Source organism: Blennius ocellaris (assembly GCF_963422515.1).
Source record: "Blennius ocellaris genome assembly, chromosome: 11".
Classification (NCBI taxonomy): domain Eukaryota; kingdom Metazoa; phylum Chordata; class Actinopteri; order Blenniiformes; family Blenniidae; genus Blennius; species Blennius ocellaris.
Window position 1 is genome coordinate 1,639,316 of NC_137660.1, and position 26,478 is coordinate 1,665,793.

Here is a 26,478-nt window from a genome sequence, read left to right on the forward strand (position 1 = left end):
TCCACACTGTGTCTGTGTTATGAAACAGACCTGGTGATAATAAGGCTGCTGTCTTTTTTATTTTAAACTTAATTTTAATTGACATTTTTCAGTTTTCACAGTTACAGTGTCGAGGCAAAACAAATATACAAAATCTATCCATCTTTCATCAACCAAAGTCTCTATTGTCCAGTGGTGGCGGTGTCCTCTTCTGTCCTCTTCTGTCCTCCTGAAATCAGTCCATTTTTCCCACTTTTCTTCAAATTGAGACTCCTGTAATCTTAGTTTGTGAGTGAGTCTCTCCATTAAAAATATTTCCTCAACAACCCGTAACCACTGCTCCCGGGTCGGCGGCTCCACTTTGTACCACATTCTGGTAATCACTTTCTTGCTTGCTGTTAGTAATATCTTAAACAGATATACGTCTTCTCTTTGTATCACATTATAAGTTATGTTTCCCAAATACAGCATCTTACAAGTTTTGGGGAACTGATATCCTATTACTTTTTGTAAACTCTGCCCTATTTGTTCCCAATACACCTGTAGTTTGTCACAGGACCAAAATATATGTGTGTGATCTGCGTCAACGTGTCCACACTGTCTCCAACATGGTTGTTGTGCTGACACCACTTTTGTCCTTATTTTTGGAGTTATGAAAAATCTAACAATATTTTTCCAACTAAATTCCCGCCAAACCCTGGAGCCGGTGGCCGTGGACTGTGATTTACACATACAAACCATTCCTCTTCTGTTATGTGTTCATTTAGCTCTCTTTCCCATTTTTCTTTAATATATAGAGAGGAATTGTCCCTTTTCCACACCAGGTTTTGGTATAAAGCTGAGATCACTCTACACTTTTTCCCTTCATAAGCTTTCTAGAATATCTCCACTATTCCTTGATCTTTATCAATCCTGATCTCCTTCTCCAAATAGTGTTTTAGTTGTAGATATCGATAGCATTCATTTTCTTTTAGTCCAAATTTTTCCTTGAGTCTCTCAAAACCCTGCAGCTTCCCCCGTTCCATTATGGTACATATTGCTGTGATTCCTTTGTTTTCCCATTGCTCAAATCCTCTATCAATCGTCCCTGGTTTCAACCTGTGGTCAAACGCAAACCAACTCAGCGTCTTTATCTCCTCCTCCAATTTATACTTTTCCACCACTACATTCCAAATTTCTACTGTAGTTTTAGTTATTATATCCAATTTATTACTCAGTTTTCTCAACAGTCCTTTGTGTGCTATTACGTTCCATACCTCTGTGTCCATAGTGCCCAGTTCTAGATCTTTCCTTCTTGCGACAAAAGCATTGTTGCACCAAAACACCAGAGGTCGGATTTGTGCTGCATAGAAATATTCTTTCAGATTTGGCAGTGCAAGACCTCCTTTCTCTTTAGGCAGCTGCAGGGTTTTATAACAAATCCTATGTTTCTTCCCTCCCCATATGAACCTTGATATCCACTTTTCCCATTCCATGAACTGTTTTTGTGGGATTATCACCGGCAAAGATTGGAACAGATACAGAAGTCTCGGTAAAATGTTAATCTTAATTATCTCTATTCTTGAGCTGAAATCCAAACAAATAGCCGACCATATGTCCAGGTCCCTCCTAATATCATGGTTCACTTTTGTGTAATTTGCTTCATATAGCTTGTCTATTCTGTTCGTAATGTTGACACCCAGGTATTTTAATATTTTAGCATCCCATTTGAGCTTATATACATCCTTTAGTTCTTGCGATGCTGAGTCATTTATCGTCAAAATCTGTGTTTTTTTAACATTAATTTTGAATCCTGAATATCCACCATAACATTCCAATAGTCCCATTGCTTTCGGAAAACTTTTGTCAGGATGCTTTAAGAAAAACAATATATCGTCAGCAAACAATCCTATTTTATGTTCTATCCCTCCTAATTTCACTCCGTCTACTCCCTCCTCCTGCCTGATCATCTGGGCCAGTGGCTCCATAAACGATGCAAATAGAGTCGGATAGAGAGATTACATCCCTGTCTAGTCCCCCTCTCTAATCTGAACTGTTTTGTCAGGCTGCCATTTATTTTAACCCTTGCTTTAGGCTGCTGATATAGTGATTTAATACAATTGACTGATTGTTCATTGAATCCAAATTTTGCCAGTACCGTATATAAAAATTCCCAATCTACACTATCAAAAGCCTTTTCGGCATCAATACTAACCAAAATCGCCTTTTCCCCCTTTCTTTGGACATAATCCACAATATGAAGACCCCGTCTGATATTATCTTGCGTTTGCCTTTCTTTGATAAACCCACATTGGTCTTCATCGATCAGGTCCTGCATAAATGTTTCTAGTCTTTTGGCTATAATGGAGGTGTACAGCTTATAATCCACATTAAAGAGTGATATGGGTCTATAGCTACTGCAGCATTCTCTCTCCTTGCCCTCCTTTGGTATTACGGAGATGATGGTCTCCTTCCATGAGGGAGGGATCTTACCTGACTTGAGGGTACAATTGAATGAGTCATGTAAATACTGACTTGACTCCCCCTTGAACGTTTTATAAAGTGAGGCCCCAAATCCATCTGCTCCAGGTGATTTCCCCGGTTTTGCCCGGCTAATTGCTTCTTCTATTTCTTTTCGTGTGATTTCTGAGGTCAGCATCTTATTTTGTTTTGCGCCTATAGATGGCAAATCCAATCCTTCAAAGAACTCTGTCAGCTGTTCTCCTCCTACAGAAGCACGCCGTGAATACAGTTTACTATAATATTCCTCAAAAACCTTCTCTATTTCTTCTGGTTTATATATAATTACATTTGTGGCGGGATCCCTTATTTTATGTACGTTTGTTGAAGCTTGCTGTTTCCTTATACGTCTGGCAATGTTTTTTGTGGCTCTTGCTCCTCCCTCATAGTACGTTTGTTTACAAAATCTTGCTTTCCTTTCCACCTCTTCTGACAGTATATCATCTATTTCTTTCCTTGCTTCCTGAATCTGAGTAAATACATCTGAGTCCTTTGACTGTTTATGTTGCTGTTCCAATTCTTTTAATTTACCAATTTGCTTTTGATACGTCTCTAATCTGTTTTTTTTGGCAAAAGCTGTGTATGATATCAGCTTCCCTCTCATCACGGCCTTCAGGGCGTCCCATAAAATTGTCGGATCTACTTCTCCATTATCATTTTCTTCTCTGTATCTCTTAATTTCTCCCTTCAATTCTGTAATCAGTCCCTTATTGTTTAGAATACCTTCGTTGAGTCTCCATATTGTATTTTTCCTCTTATTATTCAAATTCATTTTTAGATAAACTGCACTGTGATCTGATATATCTGCTACCCCTATCCGACACTCCTTTATTCTGTGTATATCACTCTTATTCAATAAAAAATAATCAATCCTGGAGTACATGCATGAGGGACTGAGTAGTGGGTATAATCTGGATCAAGTGGGTGGAGTTCCCTCCATACATCCAGCCTATCCATCTCTGACACTAACATGTGTACATAACTACTAATTTTCTTTTTGCTTCCTTTTGCACTTGTCGTATCCAACCTATAGTCCAGTACCACATTAAAATCCCCTCCACATATCAAAGAAGCGCATCCACCAGCTCAGGCACGGATTCGCCATCCTTTTCAATGACATTATAAATCCTCAAGTTGCAGCGTCTTCCGTGTCCCTCCACCTCGGTCAACTTTTCCTGTAGTTTCTTTTGTTGTTGTAACAACGTGAGGATTGCATGTTTCGCCTCCACACTCCACTCTTCCTACTCAGTCACCCACTCCTGCAGCTCGTCAATATCCTTCCGCTGCTGTTTAATTTCTTCGGCATTTCGTTAAATTTTTTTATTAATTTCCTCTTTGAACCCGGCGAATTCTCGTCTGACTTCTGCTTTGAAGTCATCTCCGAATTTCTTAAGATCCTCCTTCATCTCTTTCTTGAAGTTTCGTATTTCCATTGTAATAACGTTGAGGCTCTCCATTAGTAATTGAGGCTGTTCGCCACTCACGTTTTCCACTTCCGTTTGTTCGACCTCGTGGTCGGATTCTTCTGGGTCATTGGACATGGTTTTCTTCCTTGAACCTTTCCTTCCTCGTCCCCCGCTCATTTCGCGTTGATCAAATATTCGTGTTTTTCAAGTTTTATCTAAGTATTGGGGGATAATTCACCTAATCGACTTGGGAGCTCTGCTCTATGCTGCCATCTTGGTATGCGCCCCAAGTGGCTCCTCAAGGCTGCTGTCTTTAATCACTTACCCACTCACACACACACTGTCTCTGAGATTTAATAATTGCCATTTTAAGTAATAAACACTTATTTGAGCCGAACTGACGTATTAATAATTTCATGGACATAATTATTTGGCTTTATTCTCGTGATACATTCTGAATCTGTTTTTTAACTTGAATAACATGTAAGACAGTTAGAGATCGTCAGCGAGCAAGAAAAAATGTCGCTGTCAAATGCAAAGAAAAGAAAAGTTTCTAGTGAAGGTAGCACATTCAAAGAAGAGTGGAAAGAAAAGTACGCACTCATCCTACCTGATTTTATAAATTCCATTTCATCTGAAATGAGGTTGTTGCAGTTTGTAAGGAATATAATATCTGAAGGCACCACGAAACCAAGCATGGAAGCTTCAGAAAAGCTTATCCACTCCAGACAGAGGCATGGAAGCTGAAACTTAGCGCACTAACAGCTGGATATGCGCACAGCAGCAGGTCCTGGTTCGAGGACTCACAGCACAGCAACAAGTGACAAGTGCGTCCCTTAAAGCAGCATGGGTTCTCACCCAGCACAACAAACCATTCACTGATGCAGAAATGTTTAAAGAAGTGATGCTGGCTGTTTTGGAGGAGCTGGCTACTGATAAATCAATAGATGGCGTCATTGCCTCGGTGAAACAGGTGCCTTTCTCTGCCAGGTCAGCTTCCCGACACATGTGATGTACTGTCGGATGCTGTGCATGGAATCATTATCAGTGGTCTGAGTCAGGCCAGGTTCTTTTCTCTGGCCATTGATGAGAACACCGGCAACACAGATGTAAGCCAGATGTGTGTTGTTGGGATTTATGGTTGGTAATTAGCATTAATAATGACTGAAAGTAATAGATTACTGAAAGTAATTTAGGAAAAATTGGAATTACTAATAAAGTAAACGGTTAGTTACTCATCAGCAACTCCTAGAGTAATTGAGTAATTACTCAAAAGTTAATAAATTATCAAAAATAATTTATTAATGAAAAATTATTGATTTGAATACATTGATTATTTATCAAATAATAATTGAATCGGGGCACCACCAGCTAAGCTGGAAATAGCTAATACCAAATTTCAGTCTCGTTTGTCAAACGGTTATTTAAGTAAAGTTAATATTTCTGTGTAAATATAACAATCTTAAATAACAAGGAAGGTGTGAGATTCGAGCACAGACTGTTACAAACCAGTGAATTGTCAACAATAAATACACAATATTACCAAGAATCGATCAATTCAGTTAAAATACGTTTATTAACAAAAATGTATTTATTCAAAACTAATTCGGAAATTATTTATTAAAACAACACAATCAAGTAATAAACATCCAACACGGAGATCTAATCTATTAAACAGCAAACACTATGTACAAAGAAAGAGGGTGTGTGTGTGTGTGTGTGTGTGTGTGTGTGTGTGTGTGTGTGTGTGTGTGTGTGTGTGTGTGTGTGTGTGTGTGTGTGTGTGTGTGTGTGTGAGTGTGAGTGTGAGTGTGAGAGAGAGAGAGAGAGAGAGTGTGTGTGAGTGAAAGCCTGAGTGGGGATGTAATGACCTCGAACGTCCACCAGGTGGCGGCAGGCGTCTAGTTCGAACGACCACTAGGGGCGCGGCGGCGCACGGAGGGAGAATGCAATGACTCGACTTGTCCACCGAGTGGCGGTCTTTCAAGAGATTGCAATCACCAACGCGGCCACCAGAGGCGCTTGGCGCACTCTTTCTGGACGGCGTGACGTCACTGTGCTCGTGCACGGCTCGTGAGCCTGCTCGGAGCGCGCCTGGGGTCTCGTGGCCGATAATTCCCAGGGGGCAGTGAACTACACACGGTCACAGAGCGCATGGGGAACAGCTGTTGCTGCTTCGTTTGTTAGTGGGGGAGAGGAGAAGAGAAGAAGGAGGGGGAGAAAGGGCAGTGGACAAGGTTTGTCTAACTGCACAGTCCCGCGGTGTGTGTAACTGTGCAGTTGTTTACCAGTCCAGATATGAGAATGTGCAGGATCTAGACACAGAGAGAGAGAGAGAGAGAGAGAGAGAGAGAGAGAGAGAGAGAGAGATGTACAATGTGGAGGTTCGCGTGGATGTAAATCCAACGCGCAGACACAGATTGGTTGGAAACACGGGATCGGTGTCCCTGACTTCAAACACAATAATAAAACACACAGCAATATTACAGTCACGTTATTCTAATTGCCTGCCCAGACTCTAAGCCTTACTCAGTGGGACGACGGTGAACGTGCTGCGGCGGCCGGTGAAAGTCCGTTGATTTCCCGGCTGCGAGCTGGTTTCTCTGGCGTCCCAGGTAAACAAGCTAAACTGGTCTGTGGACAGGGAAAAGTCCACAGGATGATCCGAGGATGATCAAACGCTTCTTTTGAGGAGGGGGAGAAGAAGCGGCTTCAGGTCTGCATGCGGGGAGTGTGCGCTGGCAGCTGCACACTCAGATCCGGTGAGGGAGAGGAAAAAAAGGAAAAACGAAAAACGAAAGTAATTCCACGTTGGTTCTCGGCTCGTCCAGCAAGATGAGGCCCGGTCAGGGTTAACACATGCAGTACTTTCTCTCCGTGCGAAGAGGTGCGTCCGGCTTGGAGCACATTCGGCTGGGAAGAGACAGTTTACCTTCGCGGGGGTTTTTATACCTCTTGTTTTGGTTTCGGGTTTCCGCCCGGCTCTGGGCCATGTGGACCAATGCTGAAGGAGGGCCCGCCCTGGACATTCCAGCTGGTGAGGGAGCTCTCGGGCTCCCCCTGCCGTTGGCCTCCAGTATTGCACCTTGGAGGGGGGGAGATCCGGGGGGTGATCACATGACCAATGGCGAACTTTTCCAGTTCTGACCATGTGGTCTATTTGTTCTCAAAACGTGGTCCCCACTTCCCCCTTCCATGAGGTTGCGTGGCCCAACAGTGTCTATGTGCGATCTGTGTGGAATTGTCATTTTTCTGAGAGCAAATATGTTGTAACGTCCGCCCGGACGTTGTAAGGTCGACAAGGTGGCTCGTTCACCGGCTTCATTGCCCGGTCACGGTCGGCCGTGGCCACACCGTAAACAAAACAGGGAAAAATCAGTTTTTCAGCAGGTATCAGCGCGCCATTCACCCCGAGCTGTCTCTCCCTCTGCAACTCCCCGCCTCTCTCCCCTCCCTCCTGCTGCCTCATCCCGCTCTTGGGGATGCCTTCACTGACTCCCCTTAACAGTCGGAATTCAGAACATCAAGAACACATGAACTGTTACAATATTTTTTAATCAATTTTTAGCCAGGTGTTATTGACGGCGGGCCAATTTTGGCCTGCGAGCTGCAATTTGCCAATCCCCGACCTAAAACAAGCATAAGTTGACAGCTGCAGTCATTGCTCTGAAGCTGTGGAATGACTCTCACCCGGTCGGTTCTTAACACATGCATTAACCCTCCGGTCGTGTTCACCTCCCACCTCTTACTTTAGTGTTCCCAGTCAAAATTGACCGGTATGTTTTAACTACTCTTAAATTAGTACAAAAAAGCTTTTTTCATCACCAAATTGTTATGCAAACATTCTTTAGCTTTGAACAATGTCTCAAAGTTGTGTTTAACATAAATTTATAGAATTAGACATAAAATAACTACAGTGAAAATACAAATCGGCACCGAAAATATACTACAAAATTAATGTAATACAATGAATGTAATATAAAAGTGTGTGTGTGTGTGTGTGTGTGTGTGTGTGTGTGTGTGTGTGTGTGTGTGTGTGTGTGTGTGTGTGTGTGTGTGTGTGTGTGTGTGTGTGTGTGTGTGTGTGTGTGTGTGTGTGTGTGTGTGTGTGTGTGTGTGTGTGTGTCATGTGACACTCAGGTCAGAGTGGGCCATTCAAACATAAGCATCACATTTGCAGCATCTCAGGCTTGTTTTGTTGTCTCTGGGGGCTCAGAGCTCACAGTGCTTCCATTTTCTGCCCATGTCATTGTTGGGGGAGATCAGTCAGGGCAGTGGTTGGTGCTGGGGCTTGCACACTCCTAACCAGACTGGCAGAGGCTGGTCTGCGAATCGAATAATTCTTGAAAGGAACTGAAACTTGTGTCAGGACATAGTTGCCTGGAATATAGGCCTGTCGGATTCTGCATCCCACAGACTTTTTTGTAGCCTCATAGTTTGAGCAATATACTCCTGCTAAAATCAACAGACTAATGTAGACTTGGAGGTCTACCAGGTCGATTTCTCTCCAGGTGTCCCCAAACACACGCTTCCCCTCCAGGTTTGTCATTGCCAGTATAATTCATACATTGTTTAGTCTGGAAGGTGTGGTTCAGGTGGGGGATAATTACAAAAGTGTGGGAAAGAGATGGGTTTACATAACAGACACCTGTGAAGCCTGTGTGAAGATATGATACATTGTATCACCAGGAATCATGTGGGAGGATCACTATGGATGAATATAGTAGGGCTGCCCATTAATTTCCTATGGTGATCACCTCTTTTATATGTTCAAGTGCATCGTGTGGAGGATATCATAAAGCCTTGAGGCAATCAGATGTAAAACACAATATTTATGTGTTTTAAGTTTAAATCGGTCAGATTTGACCGGAACACGACCGGAGGGTTAAATCCTTTTCTCTTTGGCCTTCAACACCATGTCAGTTGTTGCCTTTTTAATCAATATGGATTTTACTCATCTTTTAATGTCTTTTATATTACTCGTGTTTTTATCCCTTTTAATTCATATTAACTGTGTTTATTAGAGTCTAAGCCTGAGCTGAGCTTAGAGCAAGACCGTATTTGAATGCAAGAAATTGTCATTGTCATTGTTATAGTTATTGTCATACTTTCTCCTGAGACTGAAAACATTTCACCGATGTCCAAGAAATTTGGTCTACATATGCAACATGTCGAGCCACAAAAAAATGTCACGGACAGCCACAGACCGGAACAGGAAGTTTTAAAACACAAATCTCCAAGGAAATAAGTCCTGAAATCTGGCCAATACAAACAACAGGCTTTCTTGATGAAAGTAATCTCAACTACAATCTCAAGGACAGTGGCCATGGTGCTTCAATCAATATCTGCTGAAACCTTTCATGTGTCATCACAGTGCTGCCCTGAAAACATCTATATGCCAATGTCCATTCACAGTCATGGCGTCAACTATTGGTAAAAGGAATTAGATTTTCACATAACATAGCCCCACATTTTGTGATTTCATCCTTGACATTGGTAGAGATACTCTAAACCAAACTGGCATTAACTGTGACATTCTAGTATGAAACTCTTTCTACAGGGTAAATCTAAGAGACCTCCACTTTGGCCTTTATGTATAAACAGCAGTCCATCCCGATTAAAAAGAGTATCAAAATTCTTCGCAAAAGTCAAAGGTCATGGCCATGCAGCCCCCCATAAATCTAATTTTTGACAGCATTAACCTTAAATGTGGTACTGTGTGTGTGTAAAATATGTTGATGATGACTCACAGTGAAAATTGATCAATTTTCATGACAAAGGAACTGAGCTACTAAAACATGGCTTCTACACCAACTACGTACTGCAACTGGGATTTCTACACTGAGATTAAGTCTAACACTATAATGTCAAACTCAACTGAATTGTGGCTGACAAAAGCAATAATGTACTCAAGATTGCTGTGCTGTACCAGGTACGCTGCTGGTGCACCACAAATCTATTCCTTCTCATACTTCTCATCTCATCTCTTTCAGTTCCTGGCTTTTCTCTAGGTAGAAATGTAGACAGAGTCCAGTGTAATATAAACTATACAGAATTAGGCATGTGGCCATATGTTTATGGCTGACTGACTCTTATTGAAGACTTGGAGAATCTCAAGTGGTAACTTCTCCATCATTGTTTTTGACCCTGCAGACTCGAAGAAAGACGGCCCGTCTCTGCTGCTGGTGTTGAAGTGGGGTGGTGAGCTGACGCCTGCTGGCCGGGTTCAGGCCGAGGAACTCGGGCGGGCCTTTCGCTGCATGTACCCTGGAGGTCAAGGTACCAGCCCAACACAAAGATACACGCTCCACACGACACATGCATTTCATGCAATTGTGGTGCATGTTGCAGAAGATTGAAGTCTTTTTCCTTTCTTTTTTTTTGTTGATAGTACAGTGCATCTTGTTGAAATAAAGATCTCAGGAACTCTCATATTTCTAAGGTTTCCTTCAGGCAGTAACTCTAATGTCCTTTTTTTTAACCTGTCCCACATGACTCTTTTGTTTTGTATATTTCCAGTCTCACTTCTTGCTGTCTGAAAACATCTTAATGTGCAGTGTAAACATTGCATAGCTGAACAATACAGTGATATACAAGTCTTCCAGTTTCTATCAGCTGCGTCGTCTTTCCTGGTTTTATTTATATCTCGTGTTTTGACATGTGTGATTTAGCAGGCTGATACAATCAAGAATGTCCTGCTCTGCTAATAACAGTCATTGTTCATTAAATCCACTTTACATGAATTTAATGTCTCTTCTATTTATTGTGCCTTCATATTTTATGATCAAACAAACAAACAAACAAAGGCCTTCTCCCAGGCAGGGGCTTGAATTTCTTGAAAGTTATTGTTAAAAATAACCTTTCATTGGAGTTATGTGGTAGTTGAATTGTGGGCAGTGATCATGGTTTCAAGGAAACAACAGCACACACCTGTGGCCCAATATGCGGCCAACATAGTTCCCAGTGTTCCTGCTGTTTCTCTGTAAACTGATGTCGTTTTCAATGTTGCCATATACATGTGAAACCTGAAAGGTTTTCACGTGATGCGTGGTTATCCAGTCGATAAACTGTGCAGCACTACACCAGTGGACAATAACTACACCTTGTTTCATGCATGATACACAAATGAAACTTAAACTCTGCTGTCGTTTTACCATGAAATGAAGTGTGTGCAAGACAAACCTTCAAACCTAAACAGCACCTGAGTACCAGTTATTTTTTCTGTTCCCAGGATTTCCCTCTTGATGCTTTCTTTTACGCCGCATGCCTCCTAAACTACAAAAACAACCTGAGCCAAATGAAAATAGACACAACATCTAAGTGTTCTTTCTTTTTTATGACAAGAAGGCAGTTTTTTGTGTCATCATCTCTTTCTCTTTTTTCCCCTTCTCACAGCCACTGTTTTCACACCTCTTTCTCCACCACCGGTTTTGTCAATTAACTCTGCTCTTCTCTTCTTGCCTGTTATTGCACTGTGTAAACTACTAGCCGGTAATCGCCGGTCCCTTGGCTGTGAGTCCCCTATTGACTTTGGTAAGAGAAGGGTTTCCTGGACGCCACCGCTCGTCCCGCTCCTCTCTCACTGCGCATTCACCACTCTGCCTACTAACGTGCTCTGATCTCGCATCATGATTTCGGTTGATTTCACCTGGCGGGACAGCCATGTTTGTCCCAGGTTGACATTGCTGTGGATTGCTTTGTATTGTTGTTGTTTTTGATCCACCTCAACAAACATTGTACTGGTCAGTTGCTCGTGCACACATGCACATCAGGTTGAAGTGTAACGGTTGAAACATGCTCTGCAAGAACGGAGAAAACAATCTTGTTCTTCACACTTAATCTGGTCAAAGCTTTTGTCTCGTCCAACACATGTTTACGTGCACTTTTTCTTTCGTCTTCACCCTATAATGGTGCAATTGAGATCCTTGTGAAGTATGAAAAGTCCTGACCAGAACTACCTTTCTCTGTTCTTGTGCAGTATGCAGTTCACCTTTAAGCTCACTGGGCTGCGACAAGTGAAAAAATGGAAGGAAAATGCAATTTTTTAAAAAGGTTTCCTTGGGATTACACACAATTTCACACAAATATTACAAGATGAAATATGAAAAAATAGCACTACTATGGAGAGCCAAGACTTAAATTGACTTGAATTATACTCAATAAGAATTGTGTCCTAATAAAAATCCTCCCCTCCTTTTTTTACACAACCTTGATGAAATATTGTTGCTCTGCATAACTTTTTTTTAGTCTTCCCAAGTCTGGAAATAATGATGACATTTTCTTCATTTGGAGTTCAATCAATATGTAATAAAAACGATATTGTTTCAGTAACTATCTTTTTTTTGTCCTTCTCTGAAACACCAAATTTGTGAGATCGCAATTGTGAGCTCTGCCAGACACAGCCAATAATGTAATAATGACCATTGTAGATGTAATAAAACCAACACTAATAGCGATGTTCATTCAATTGTCATTTTCCTAGTGACACCCAGAGGCCCGGTCAAGCAGAACTAAAGGGCCACATCTGGCCCCCGAGCCTTGTGATGTGCATCACTTGATAGTGTAAGTCAGACATTTGAGGAATTCTTAACCAAGTCTTGGGGGGGGGGGGGGGGGGGGGGGGTGGCATCCAACGTGGAACTAAATGAATCTCTCAAGAGGTGCAGAAGCTCCCAGACGAAGGGCCGTAAGACTGCCATAATAAAGGCTCTTTTCTCTCAATTTCTAATTCATGTACACTTATTTGAGGCAGGTTTGAGACATCCACAATAATCACAAGACTTTCTAGGGTTAAAAACGTTCTGTTGAATTTTGAAAATGTTTAAAATAAGAAAGGTTTACAGATCTTTTGGTAACCTCCTTGAGTCCTGTTGCAGCCCAGTAAGATCAGAGTTTAAGCTAACACTGATGACCTCTCCATAAATCTCAAGGATTTTTTTTTTCATGATTATGTGTATGAAGTTAATTAATTTTATGGTAACTCATCCTGAAGGTCCCCAGCACACACTGGATTCTTCATCTCAATTCATGCATCAGTGAGGTGTGATAACACGATGCATCAATCGGCTATATGGCTGCACACCAAAGAGCAATGCATGGAACATCCGTGTGATTTTACGGGTTGCCTTGCTACGCATTCATCTCCTACTGCTACATTAAATGATGAACGTTGAGCATGCAAAAAGATTTCCATTGTCTCTGTTCATTATAGGTGATCCACAGAATTTGACTCCGTCTGGAACGAAGCTGTCGCCGCAAATTTTGAGGGTTGACTCCACGTTGGTTCACTTCACTTTCACTTCACTTCACTTCACTCAAACTTTAAAGTTGACAAAAACAGCCATATTGAAAATGCCTGAAGCACTTTGAGGACAATGCAGCTGAACTGAAAGTGACGTTGCACCGGTATCAGTGCCCTGTTGGCTGATGGATGGAAATTGTGGTACATCTGGGTGCAATCAACCATCGATTCTTCCTTCTTTTCTCTCAACTACCTGACAGTTCGAGCGGATTCTTGAAACATTTTGTGACTTTTTTGTGACGTGTACATCGGGGTTTGAACTCGGCCGGTTAACCGGTTAACCTCCGCGTGTCATTTACAGGGGACTACGCTGGGTTTCCTGGCTGTGGACTTCTGCGCCTCCACAGCACCTACCGCCACGACCTGAAGATCTATGCCTCCGATGAGGGCAGGGTGCAGATGACTGCTGCTGCGTTTGCCAAGGTATCTTTGAGATGGCTCTGCTCGTGATGCTCTTAAAGCCGCGTTTTTGAGCTGTATGACATAGAAACCATGGGTCACCTTGTATAATCTACAGATGTAAAAACAATTTCATTTACTGTGATGCTATCTGCTTTGTGACTGGAGCTGCATTCAGAACTCACCGTTGCGGCTTGGATTCCCCGATGAACTGGATCGACATACAAACTCACTGCTTTAATTTCATTTATGCAATTCTTTTACAACTACATCCCCTTCTCATTATTCACAACACAAATTCTACATTGTAGTAGAGTCATCCGTCTGGTTATATTTAAAGCCTGTACCTCCTTTGGTCGGACCTCACTTAACTTTTCTTCTGCAAATGACTGAAATCATCTGCAACAGACCTTCAAACTTTCTACATATATTCCACAAATAGGTATTCGTGAAATATGTGTAGAAAGTAATACTGTGATCCAGCCAATACTGGAGGACCACTGCTCTCGCTTTTAGCATTTATCAATTTTTTTCTTAATATATATCACTGTAAATACTTCTTTCTTTCTTATTAGATGACATTTAGAAATGTGCAACACATTTATTGTATGCATGTATATATTTTAGGGCTGTCAAAATTAACCCGGATTAATCCATCATTTTTGATTAATCTGACAAAACATTCCATCTGCAGTGTAGAGTGAATCAGGATCCCTGAAATATCTCTGATGATGCATTTTGGGCAGTTTGTCCAAGTAGACTTTCTGTCACGTGTGCAAATTTAACAGTCGATTTATCAAAGCAGAACCAACTCAATATGGAACATGCTTAACAGCATGTTCACCATCTTGATGGGAAATTTGAGGACAAAAAAATAAACAAGGACCGACAAAATATTCTGCACACTTTGCAGGAAGGAGTTTTACATTAGCGTGAAGTAAAACGTTAGTCTGGATTCTGCTGATTGTTCTCATCTGCAGCAGCATCATAAATAATAGGACAATGTCAACAAGTTAGTTTGTCTTATTAGGTGCTGAAATAAGGGAGCCAGGAACATTAATTTGGATAAATGTTTGTTTAAAAAAAGAGAGAAGTTTGTTGTGAACACGAACTGTTTAATCAACACATTAAGTACAGTTACATTCCCTTCTTTCCTGTGTCTGTTTGCTCATGCAACATAAAACGTGATTCATGTAGATCAATTGACCGATCTGGTAAAATAAAGGTGAAAATTAAAAATAAGAAGAAATTAATTTATAAATTCAAGGAGAAATGCACTCTGGTGAAGAGGCCGCTTGAGAGAAAGCTGAAGATTATTGATCTTGCCAGTCTCTGCAGTGATCTCTTGGAGATCATTAAAGTATTTATCTATCTATCTATCTATCTATCACTTCAGATGTGCTGTTACCGCCAAGAAGCTGCAATGTCTGGATTCATTGCCGGCAATTCTTTCCCACTATCTTTGTAACCTGTGACTGTGGATGAATTATAGTTGCTCACTCTAAATCTATTTTTAGGCATTTAGTTTTTACCGATGGTGATGAGGTTTTGTAAGACAACTCCAGTATCTGACAACAAAATCAAACAGACTATCTGAAGTGATTAAGGAAAGGCAAATGTATTTCTCCAGCACCATTCAGACACAAGGTAATTCACAGTGCTTTGCAAGGAAATAAAAGAAAAACAAAGAGATTAAGAGCATGAAAAGGAGAATAAATGAAGTAAAAACTTTATTAAGCCAAGGTCAGTCAAATCCATTGTTTAATTGAATGCCTGAGTAATTAGTGTTGTTAATTCCTGTTGCAACAGAAGTGGATCCTTTGACAGACAGGCAGCCAGTGCAGAAACTGAAGCTCAGGTGTAATGTGCTGCACCCTCGACTCTGGATGAGCTGCAGCTCGATAACAGATTTTTTTCCTGACCTGTAAACACACCCTTCAATAATCCGGCCTTCTGAGAATAAAAGCAGGTTTCTCTGAATCTTGTTCAGTCAGAAAGCCTTTAAGATAAGATAAGATAAGATCGCCTTTATTAATCTCACAGTGGAGAAATTTACTTGTTCCATACAGCTCTTGAGGACACATGAGGAAAGGAGAGGAATGCAAACTGTTAGTAGAAAGGGCAAGGAAAGTGCACACAGTTAGTGGAATAGAGGTATCTTATATACAATTTTACAAATTAAAGTGACTTAGATAAAGTGTCCTAGGTGCAGGGTTGTTGCACATACTGTCACTGTTACTACACAGTCCTGTTGTCCAGTCTGACAGCAGTGGGGATGAAGGACTTGCTCCGTCCTACACTGAGGGTGTCTCAGTCTACCACTGAGAGCTCCTCAGCTCCTCTACAGTCCCGTGCAGTGGGTGGGTGGTGTTGTCCATGATGGAGGAGCCTTAACTACCACCCTCCTGTCGCTCACCTCATTCACAGAGTCCAGGGGGCAGCCCAGGACGGAGCTGGCCCTCCTGACCAGCTTGTCCAGTCGGTTCTTGTCCCGCTCTGTGCTGCCAGGGGCCCAGGGGCCCGGGGGCCGGGGGCCGGGGCCAGGGGCCCAGCACACGGCAGCGTAGTGGAGAGCAGAGGCCACCACAGAGTCATAAAAAGTCCTGAGCAGAGGCCTGCTCACTCCGAACCTTTAAGCACAAGGTTGATTTTGTAGTCTTAATGTGGTTGTTGAATTTCAGGTCTGAGTCCAGAATTACACCCATATTTTTGCTTGATTCGTTGACCTGGAGTCAAGATAAGTGCTGATCTTTAACCTTTCCTCTTTAAGGCCAAGAATAATTGCCTCAGTTCTTTGTGAGTTGAGCTGTAAAAAGTCCTGTTTAAAACATAATTGCGCATGCTGCATATTTTACGTATATTATTCTGGTCTGTTTTATGATGTTGTTTGGTTTATTCCACTTTGAAAGGAAGAAATGATAAAGTGGATTGAATTAAGATTTTTTTTATGCCTTAAATTCTACAGATGAGTGTGAATCTGTCTTGATTACTGTGATCACAAGTCATCAATATTCAATCGTCATCCAAAAACAACAGTGAAGGTTCAGGATCCTATCTGGTTTCATCAATTGGAAGATCTTTTGGGTGTAAAAAGTTTGTTTTCTTAGTTCACATGATGCTTTAATCAATGTTTTCCTGCAGGGCCTGCTGGCTTTAGAAGGGGAGCTGACTCCAATCCTGGTTCAGATGGTGAAGAGCGCCAACATGAACGGACTTCTGGACAGCGACAGCGACTCTCTGACCGACTGCCAGCAGAGGGTGAAAGCCAGGCTGCATGAGATCATGCAGAAGGATCATGAGTTCACACAAGACGAGTACGCAAAGGTATTTATCCAACAAGGAGTCAGAAAGCACATGGTGAAAGAGCTGAATTTGATTAAGACAGTTTAGTTTAAATAGGTGGACATGCTTAATCAGTTTTCATTCCAGGAAAGAGTCGTGGATATAAATTGTTACACAAGAGCTGCTTTTGTGTGCACTGACAGATAGGTTTGTCCAAGTGTTTCCAATCCATATTCTTTGACTTGTTTCTTCATTATAAAGTCAATGTTGTCTGTTCTGCCTTGCATTTATGTTCCAGCTGGCCCCAACAGGCAGCCCGTCACTGGTGAACTCCATGAAGGTCATCGAGAATCCGGTCAAAACCTGCGACAAGGTTTATGCACTCATCCAGAACCTCACCTCACAGATCCGGAGGAGACTGGAAGACCCAAAGTCTGCAGGTAGCACAAATCTCACACATGCAGTGAAAATAAATGCATCCACACTAATTGAGAAAGAAAAAAGTTTTCCAGAAGCTGCGTTCAACATTTGTGGCCTGGTGCTTTTGCAGATTTGCAGCTTTACCACAGCGAGACCCTGGAGCTGATGCTGCAGCGTTGGTCCAAGCTGGAGCGAGACTTTCGCATGAAGAATGGACGCTACGACATCAGCAAGATCCCCGACATCTACGACTGCATCAAGTACGACTCGCAGCACAACGCCTCGCTGAGCCTGGAGGACACGCTGGAGCTGTTCAGGCTGTCCCGGGCCTTGGCCGACATCATTATACCACAGGTTAACGTCGAAAATGAACTCATGGATGGATGGCTGGATGTATGGATGGGTAGATATATTCTCAGAAAGCTGTCAAATTGCAGTTTGTCTTGTAAAGATATTGCAAAAGTGTAAAGTTACTTCAAACGCCTTCAATTTGCCATAATATGACAATAACTGACCTCTTTACTGCACAAGATGGTTGCACATGAATGACACACATATATTTTGATAGGTCAAAGTATATTGTACTTAAAGAGACTAAATGGGAATGAGACAGACTTTGCTTGCTCACTGCCCATTCTAAATGTGTCGCTCAGTTCGAAGTAAGGAGCAGTGAATGAGGGGGGGTTTAAATGTGCCTTTGTTCTTCCATATCAGGAATATGGCATAAGCAAAGCAGAGAAGCTGGACATCGCTCAGGCTTACTGTGTTCCTCTGATGAAGAAAATCCAGCTGGACCTGCAGAGGACTCACGAGGACGAGGCCGTCAACAAGCTGCACCCACTGTGAGCATGCAGCCGATACAGGCTGTGACACACACACACACACACACACACACACACACACACACACACACACACACACACACACACACACACACTGCTGCAGCATTACCTGATCACTTCTCATCCTCAGGTATTCCCGAGGCGTGATGTCTCCCGGCCGTCATGTCCGCACGCGTCTCTACTTCACCAGCGAGAGTCACGTTCACTCCCTGCTCAGCATGTTCCGCTATGGAGGCCTGCTGGACGTATGTTCTGACGTTTCAGCACTTTCTTGGCGGAGGTGGTGGTTTATTCTGAGGCCCCATTTACATGACGACATTTCAAGTGAAAACGCTTCTTTTTGCATTCTTATTTCAGAAAACGTCTATGTTTATGAGCATTTTGAAAGTGATGGCTGTTTACAAGAAAACGACAGAAACAGTGAAAACAATATCGTTTTCATGTTGGGCCACTAGTGGGTGCTGATTTTGTAATGAAACCATACACATACACAACATTGTCCATCTACTCGTGCATGAGCAGAAGAACTATTGGCTACGGCTGTTATATATATATATATATATATATATATATATATATATATATATCTGCATTCATCTTGTGTTGCTTTAGGAGGAAAAGGACCAGCAGTGGAAGCAGGCGATGGACTATCTGAGCGCTGTAACTGAGCTCAACTACATGACTCAGATCGTCATCATGCTCTACGAGGACAACAACAAGGTCAGGCTGCACAGCTCTGCTGCTGCACGGTTCACTGAAATCATACTTTTCCTATCTTTCCTTATGCATCCTCTCGTGTGTGTGTGTGTGTGTGTGTGTGTGTGTGTGTGTGTGTGTGTGTGTGTGTGTGTGTGTGTGTGTGTGTGTGTGTGTGTGTGTGTGTGTGTGTGTGTGTGTGTGTGTGTGTGTGTGTGCGTGTGCGTGTGCGTGCGTGCGTGGTGAGCAGGATCCATCCTCAGAGGAGCGTTTCCACGTCGAGCTTCACTTCAGTCCCGGGGTCAAGGGCTGCGAGGATGAGGAGAACGTGCCCCTTGGATTTGGCTTTCGCCCCGCCTCTTCGGAGGTTCGTGAGGTTTTGTGTGTTTCTTTAATATTCCGGGCAAATACAGAGGAAACAAAGCTTTCTTTTAACTTCTCAGTTAAAATGCTAAACGTTTGTAGCGTTCTGGGTGTCTGTTCACACAACAATGGGCTCGCAGCCACTGAAAACACAACCTGTTGTTTTTCCTCCTTTTTTTAAGAACTTTTATTGTTTTTCATTAGCAAAAAACTCAACTTTTTAAAACATCTCCCAAGTTGGACTTTTTTGAAGATGCACCATCTCCATGGAAATGGAAGGAAAGCGCAACTTTTTGGAAATGCTGATACTGCACATGGGCACCACAGCCGCAGCAAACAGTCCTTCTGCACATGCTCAGTATATAACCAATAACAATGTTTCCTCCAGAGTGTCATGGCTCCCAGTCCACATTCTCCTGAGGTTTGGTAGTTTCATAGTTAAGTCACCTGGATTAGCAATCTGGCTTTGTCGTCTGTCCATATGACTGTATATATACAATACCCTATAATGTTTATAGGGTGTTGTTCTCTTGACGTATGTGGTTTCGTTACAAATGGCGCCAACTCGTGGCCCAACATGCTAACTAAATTGTTTTTAGTGGTCATGCCGAACATCATAAATGGACATCGCTTTCAAAATGTTGCTGTGTCAATACAAAACCTTTCTCAAACGAAAACGCAAAAACGATGCGTCTTCACTTGAAACATTGGCGTGTAAGCTGGGCCTGTGTAACGTCTAAAAACTATAAAGAAATTTCTTTAAAGGTCCAACAATCTGCATTGTTTTTTTTTTACCAACAAAAGATTCAGAAAGTCCAGAGTGAACAAGTAAGGATCTCTACGCCTGTACATCATGGCCTCAACAGCAGATCTTGAGTAAATGGTGTCATTTATTCTGGCTATTTTTGTGTGACAGAGCAAACAGAAACATGCACATTGTTGGACACAGGGGGTTTAAAAAACAAGTTATGTTTTTTGATTGGAGAAATGGTTTGTGCATCAAATTCAAATTGAGCAAATGGTTTCTATGAAACAGGACAATTTCAGTTTGAACATCTGGTATGTTGTTTATGGGTTTTTTGGCATGAGGTTACGAATAATTGTGAGATTTGCAAGTCACCGAGTTTAGGCTTAATTAGCCATTAAATTTCGTTTCCCAACCTTCTTTGGCATTGTAAATGCATCAAGTGGAGCCAGATGGCAGAAATCTTGTCAAGTAGATTGAATGCCATTCTGAATAGTGAAATCACACCCTGTAGGCTATCATTACCATCATTGCTTCAGCCAAGGTTTTAAGAAAAGGAGAGGGACATTTCTCCCATGGAAGTTAGTTGACAGGACTCTTTTAAATTGGGATTATTGATCCTGAGAGCAGTGGGACTTTTTTTCCTGTAAAAAGTCCCACATGTGTTTCAAGCATGTCTGATCTGAAGTTCTGCAATTTATACAGCTCTTTCTATTCACCAGTTGTGATTTTCTACTCAGTCAAAACTGTGACCAGGTCCAAAAACCAGCTTTGCTGAGAATTTCTCAGTGAATCTGATAAAAAGTCAATATTCTCTCTCTTTTCTACATTACCAAGCAAACAATCTTTATGCCAATCTTTATGCCAATCTTTCATACAAGAAAAATTCAGTCATTAAAATAATGCCCTCCAAACACACTAAAGGACTTATGAAAAGAGTGACGAAAGCGACTTCACATCTGCAGAGAGGAAATGTTGAGTTGGAGTCATGCATTTAAACGGCAACAAAAACACAAACAAAAATAACATGTAACTTTGGGCCTTCAAGGCCTGAAAACTTGAGGCTAATATAATAAAAGCAACCCCAATGAATATCAGATTCATTAAATCAGTTGTTGCACTGACAGATGGCCAACGCAGAGACTTTGAAATGGTTTTATTGAAAGCTCTCTTAAGTCGTGTTCTTTCTACTTATTTTGTAGACAAAGTCTGAAGTTGTCATGTGAATGCATCAGTGAATGAAATGTCTTTCCAAGCAGAATGAGGACAAAAAGCCTAATCAGGGCAGTCTGGAGGACCTCTCCCAGGACCAGACTGATCAGGCAATTCATATTTCCGAGCCAATCAACATCCAGCGGAGGTCTCCAATGATCCGCAACCGCAAGACGGGCTCCATGGAGGTACCAGACTGTCGTGTGTGATGATGACCAAATGTGACCTTTTTGACTTTGTTCAGCATCATACATTGTCTCTTGTCTAAGTTACACCACACGAGGAATGTTCAGGTTCAGGTGTTAATCAGCGGTCTCCGTGGCCCTCCCCCAGGTCCTCTCAGAGACTTCTCCCACCCATTCTTCCAAAGGCTGCACGTCCCACCGACTCTTCCAGTCAGGCTCGCGCCAGTCTCCTGAGATCAAACCAGCCAGTGGCCTAGGTGGGAATCCCATGTTGTGTGTGTGTGTGTGTGTGTGTGTGTGTGTGTGTGTGTGTGTGTGTGTGTGTGTGTGTGTGTGTGTGTGTGTGTGTGTGTGTGTGTGTGTGTGTGTGTGTGTGTGTGTGCCAACATACACACAGGCCTTTCACCATTTTATTCCCAGCTGTCATCAGTGATCCCTCTTTCTGTAACAAACACTGGCCAGGTTCCCCTGCCTCCCGACTTCCATATCTCTTTCAGTCTTCAGGCCTGTTTTTCTCGCCCTCTCTTCTTTCCACCCCCCTCCCCTCTCTGTCTCCGACGGTCGCATAGCTTCCACTGCGGCTTAGCGTGGCCACGGCCAAACAGGATCAGACTCCAAACTATGTAGGCAAGAGGTCAGTCAGAAAGAGCGGCGTTCACATACTACTACTGGACGGTCTCCGGTGTAGCACACTGTTCAAAAACATCCGGTTATATCCAGGAAGCGATAAGGTGACAACAAAGAAACCCCAATGTGCGTCTATCGACACATTTCACAAGAAACAAACTGTCCACTGATCAAGTCATTTTATGGACTATAACATGTATTCAACCTATTTTATGGTAATAACAGTAATATTGCTGGAGAATTGAGTTAGAGGATATTACATATGAACTGTCTACAGTATTTGAATATATAATAGATGTATTCATATCTAAAAAAAACATGCTGATGGGGTAATGGTTGATTGATTAACAAATGAGGGCCCCGTTTACATGACAACATTTCACATGACAACACTTAATCCATTAAAAACAACCAGTGTATTTCCACTGCAGCAGCGGACACAGAGACAATGAAGGAGTTAATATTATGGGCCGCAGGAGGACGCTGTTGCTTGATTTTGCAATGAAACCACACAGACATCTGTGCAGAGAACAATTCGCTATGAACATGAGGAAAATGGCGAGAACCCGACATCCATATTGGATCTTGTCAGGTGTCAGTTTCAACTATGTAACTCCTGATATGGGTGATAAAACTAGAATATGGACCGTGAGTCATTCTACTATGGGTCCGCCACATTTGCTTACAACTGCATGAGCTGAGAACGGGGGAGAGATGTGCATTCGCTGTAAGAGCGCTGTAAACTTTACTCTTACATTGCCTCCAACAGTCTCTGCAGGAGAGAATAGTGACCATGAAAGAATTTTTCCACCTTGGGAGTCGGTATAAAAACTTTATGGCTACAGTGGATCTGATCACTGGTGTGGTGTAAACGGACCCCCTCTTGATGTGGGTTCTTACATAATAGCAGAAAATTAGCTGCCCACTCACAAGTTGAAATTTGTACATTTAAAACCTGATTGGATTTAACTTGTATACAAGTGCAAAATAACCAGTATTAATGGGAATTAAGGTGAATTTCACAAACTGTATTTAGTGAATACTGTGGAGTATAACTTAAATAAGTTAACTGGGAAATGGAACCCTGTTTGACTGGTCTGAAGCGTGCAGCGTGAAGTCCAGTGCTCTCTTGTATCAAGTCTACATTATAGTTTTCAATAATCATGGTCGAGTGGAGCATATTCATTCATTATTACATGTATGTGGTTCTTTGTACTCCAATATGGAAAGCTGTAGTGGAAGTGACAGCTGGAGCTCAGTACCGAGAATACATGAACAATATCTTCCAGTGAGCCTGTGCTTATGTTAATTAATGATTTAGTAATGTGCACTTTCTATCCTCAGCATCAGGGAAACCCAGAATACTCAATATAGTATAGCATAGTACAAAAAGCATCAGTGGTTCATCCAGGACATTTATAGGTGCAGACATGTCAATGATGAATGATTTTCAATTTCGGCCACATTTACACAAGAGTTTTCAAGTGAGAAGGCAAAAGTTGCATTTTGGGTGTCCCTTTACACAACAATAATGCTCCTCGACCATGGAAATGTGGTTTTTCTACAAATCCACAAGTAGATAGACAATAACAACAATGGCGGCCTCCAGACTGTCATGAGTTAATATGCTCCTTGCAATTGGTAGTTTTAGAGTTGAAAATCACGGGAATAACAATCTAACTTGGTCGTTTGTTAATGTTTATAGTTTATTGTTCTCTGCGTGGATGTGTGGTTTCATGACAAAAGCAGCCTGTCGAAGCCCGAACTGAAAAATACATCATGGAAATGGACATTTCCTTTTCAAAACGTTGCTGTGTAGACGCAAAACATTTCTGAAACAAAAAAGGAAAAATGACACCCTTTCACTTAAAACATTGTCGTATCAATGGGTTGTGATGTAACATCTTGTGGCTGTGGGGTAGATAGTTATATAATTCGAATCAACTGACCATCGCCCTCAAAAATGTTTTCCCAAGTCACATTATCTAATATCAAATTAACCTATTTTGATCCTCCAAACACTCCAAACTGCTGCAACTATTTATTAATCTTAATGTGGGGGTCTGTCGCTTTGATTTAACCTCCAGTCAATAGAAATAACCCTGAAAGCAGCCGTCTCAACGTGCCTCCCTCTCCCCTGGCGATGGAGCCTCCAACAACCTGCTAACACCGTGACACTCATGAGCATGAAAGGCCGCAGTCTAAATCAGGACGTGTGAAAATGACGACGAAACCCCCGGAGTGTGAGAACCGTGTGGAGTCTTTTTGTGTTGACAACCTTTAATTCGTGTTTCACTGGGTTCTCAATCAAGGGAAAAAACCTGAGGTCAGTCCAAATGCTCAAAGCAAGAGTCTATTTCAAAATCTAAATGAGCTCAGCTGTGTCGCTCATCCCACATGTTCCTGGCACCTGTGATACCAATTGAAGTGAAAATGGTACAAATGTATTCCCAAGAATCATCATTAAGGCCACGTTTACACGTACCCGAGTATTTGGAAAAACCAGTGATATTTCCCTGCGTTTGGGCCACACATTTACACATAAACAGCTACGATTCAACACAAACGATGACTCCTTCAAACACAGTGGAGTTCTAGATAAACTCTGTCTCCTGTTGCATCTAAAAGGGGGATTGTTATGTCACAATAAGTGACGTTGTGTTATTTTCCAGCATTGTGATTGGCTCTCAAGGCTTCATGTTTCTCACTACACTGCCACTTACAGGTTTGGCTGCACATAGTAGCTCCTATGTGGGTCTGTGTCAAATGTGGAGGGGGAAATATCTGTTTATTTAAAAACCCGGGTACGTGTAAACATGGCCTAAGAGGTTAACGGTTCTCATTTGACTTTTAAGCAAAACGTCTCTATAAAATTCTTACTGTTTAAATGAACAGTTGATGCAAGAAGAATTGCCTGTAGAAAGATATTTTCTTGAGTAGTGATTCCCAACCAGGAGGCCTGACTCTGACAGGGAGGCTCCAAAGATTCATGGGTGGGAGGCGAAGCCCTCTTGATATATAACGGGGTATAACATTTCTCATACTATTGTAAAATAGATGAGTCTTCATTTAATTAATTTATGTGATAAACTGCTTTATTTAAACCTTTATTTTAGTGTTAAGTGTATAATTTATTTAAAAATATTAAATAAAGCAATTACTCATCCAAAGTTCTAAAGCACAGGTCCCGCAGCCCTGCATGTTTTCTGTGTCTCCCTTCTTTAGCACACCTGCATGTCCTGATGGTTTATCACCACCTTAATCACAAAGCCAGATAACGAGCTGCTCATTGCTATCAGTCGTGTTGAAGCAGGGAAACATGGAAAACATGCAGAGCTGCATCCATCCAGGATCTGAGTTTGAGACCCCTGGTCTAAAGTATTCAACATGAACATCCTTTCTCCAAAATGCACTAAGTGAGCAACGAGAGAAAGAGAAAGATGAATTGGTCAAAAGGAAAAAAGAGAATCACACAGATCCCAAATCCCACAGGTGCGATGGGGAGGACGGTTAGGAACAACTGATCGAGCTCTGTGGTTCCCAAGCTTTTTCTTGAAGGACACAAATTCATACAATGAGAATCTTTGGCGACCTCCCACTGCACTCTGTCCTCTTACATTAAAGAAAAAAAGTTGAAGGAACCTCATTATTAGGTAGATTAATGAGAACTCATCCGAGAACAGCACTTTGTGCTGCGTCCACATGACATGAAGGGCCTCTGGACATTATCCCGGCACCGCGTGTCACTTTGCTATGTGCGGTGGGTGTGAGGCCACGGAGTGACGCCCCCTCCTCCCGTCCATCGCCCGTCACCACGAGCACGCCAAGAGCAGCAGGTGTCATTTACAGCTGCTGTCAGCGGTACGGTGGTTTTCATACCTTTTAGGCTGTTTTTAGAACAAAGCAAACAGCCGCGGACTCAACACTGGCACCTTTACACTGTTTTTTTACATTGGAGGGGACATTTTCCATTCCTGTGACAAGAGGACATGCAAGAGACATGCACACACACTAAACCTACTGAGTTGCACTTATCGTGAAAGAAACAAAACAATCCCACCTTATAGTGGTTATTGTAAATTTATCAACATGTTGGATATAAACATGTTGGACATAAACATGTTCAATAAAATACAACAAAGTAAATCTTGGCTCTCATGCATCCAGTGAAACTCACAAAGCTCCAAAAATCGCAATCTTTTATCAGAAACATGAAACGTCCACATTCAAGATGTTAATGAAGGCTTTTTGGATCACTTGCTAATAAATAGCATTTAGTGGTTTCTTTCACTTTGAATGGAAAGGTAGGTCTAAATCTGTTGACATTTTAGTATTGCAATTAAACCAATGCAAAAAGTTTATTATATTCATTTTTGCTATTTTTTTATTGATGAAATAGGAGAAACGACGCGTCAGTGACTCAGGCAGCATAACTTTGTATGTTTAAGTTTTTCCTGTGAAACAGTTGAAAAGAGTTTTCTCACATTTGATTGAAATCCCTGAGGAATTTCTTTCTAGGTTA

General features: G+C 41.9%; 1 protein-coding gene across 23 annotated transcripts in view; it reads left to right on the forward strand.

Annotated features, from left to right (window-relative positions):
* LOC308136813 (inositol hexakisphosphate and diphosphoinositol-pentakisphosphate kinase 1-like) overlaps window positions 1-26,478 on the forward strand; it is an 87,090-nt gene that overhangs the window by 33,791 nt on the left and 26,821 nt on the right. For 9 of the 23 annotated variants that reach the window (XR_013936837.1, XR_013936838.1, XM_080505318.1 and 6 more), the window contains 12 exons: window positions 10,038-10,163; window positions 11,373-11,417; window positions 13,487-13,608; window positions 16,726-16,908; window positions 17,165-17,306; window positions 17,417-17,640; window positions 18,001-18,128; window positions 18,259-18,373; window positions 18,741-18,848; window positions 19,075-19,191; window positions 21,189-21,332; window positions 21,478-21,586. Coding sequence is in view for 21 of the 23 variants with exons in the window: in XM_080505318.1 (XP_080361444.1) it covers window positions 10,038-10,163; window positions 11,373-11,417; window positions 13,487-13,608; window positions 16,726-16,908; window positions 17,165-17,306; window positions 17,417-17,640; window positions 18,001-18,128; window positions 18,259-18,373; window positions 18,741-18,848; window positions 19,075-19,191; window positions 21,189-21,332; window positions 21,478-21,586 (1,563 nt within the window). In the remaining 2 variants the exon portion in view is untranslated. The remainder of the gene's footprint in view (window positions 1-10,037; window positions 10,164-11,372; window positions 11,418-13,486; window positions 13,609-16,725; window positions 16,909-17,164; window positions 17,307-17,416; window positions 17,641-18,000; window positions 18,129-18,258; window positions 18,374-18,740; window positions 18,849-19,074; window positions 19,192-21,188; window positions 21,333-21,477; window positions 21,587-26,478) is intronic. The other 14 variants (XM_080505328.1, XM_080505337.1, XM_080505333.1 and 11 more) reach the window with 3 other exon arrangements.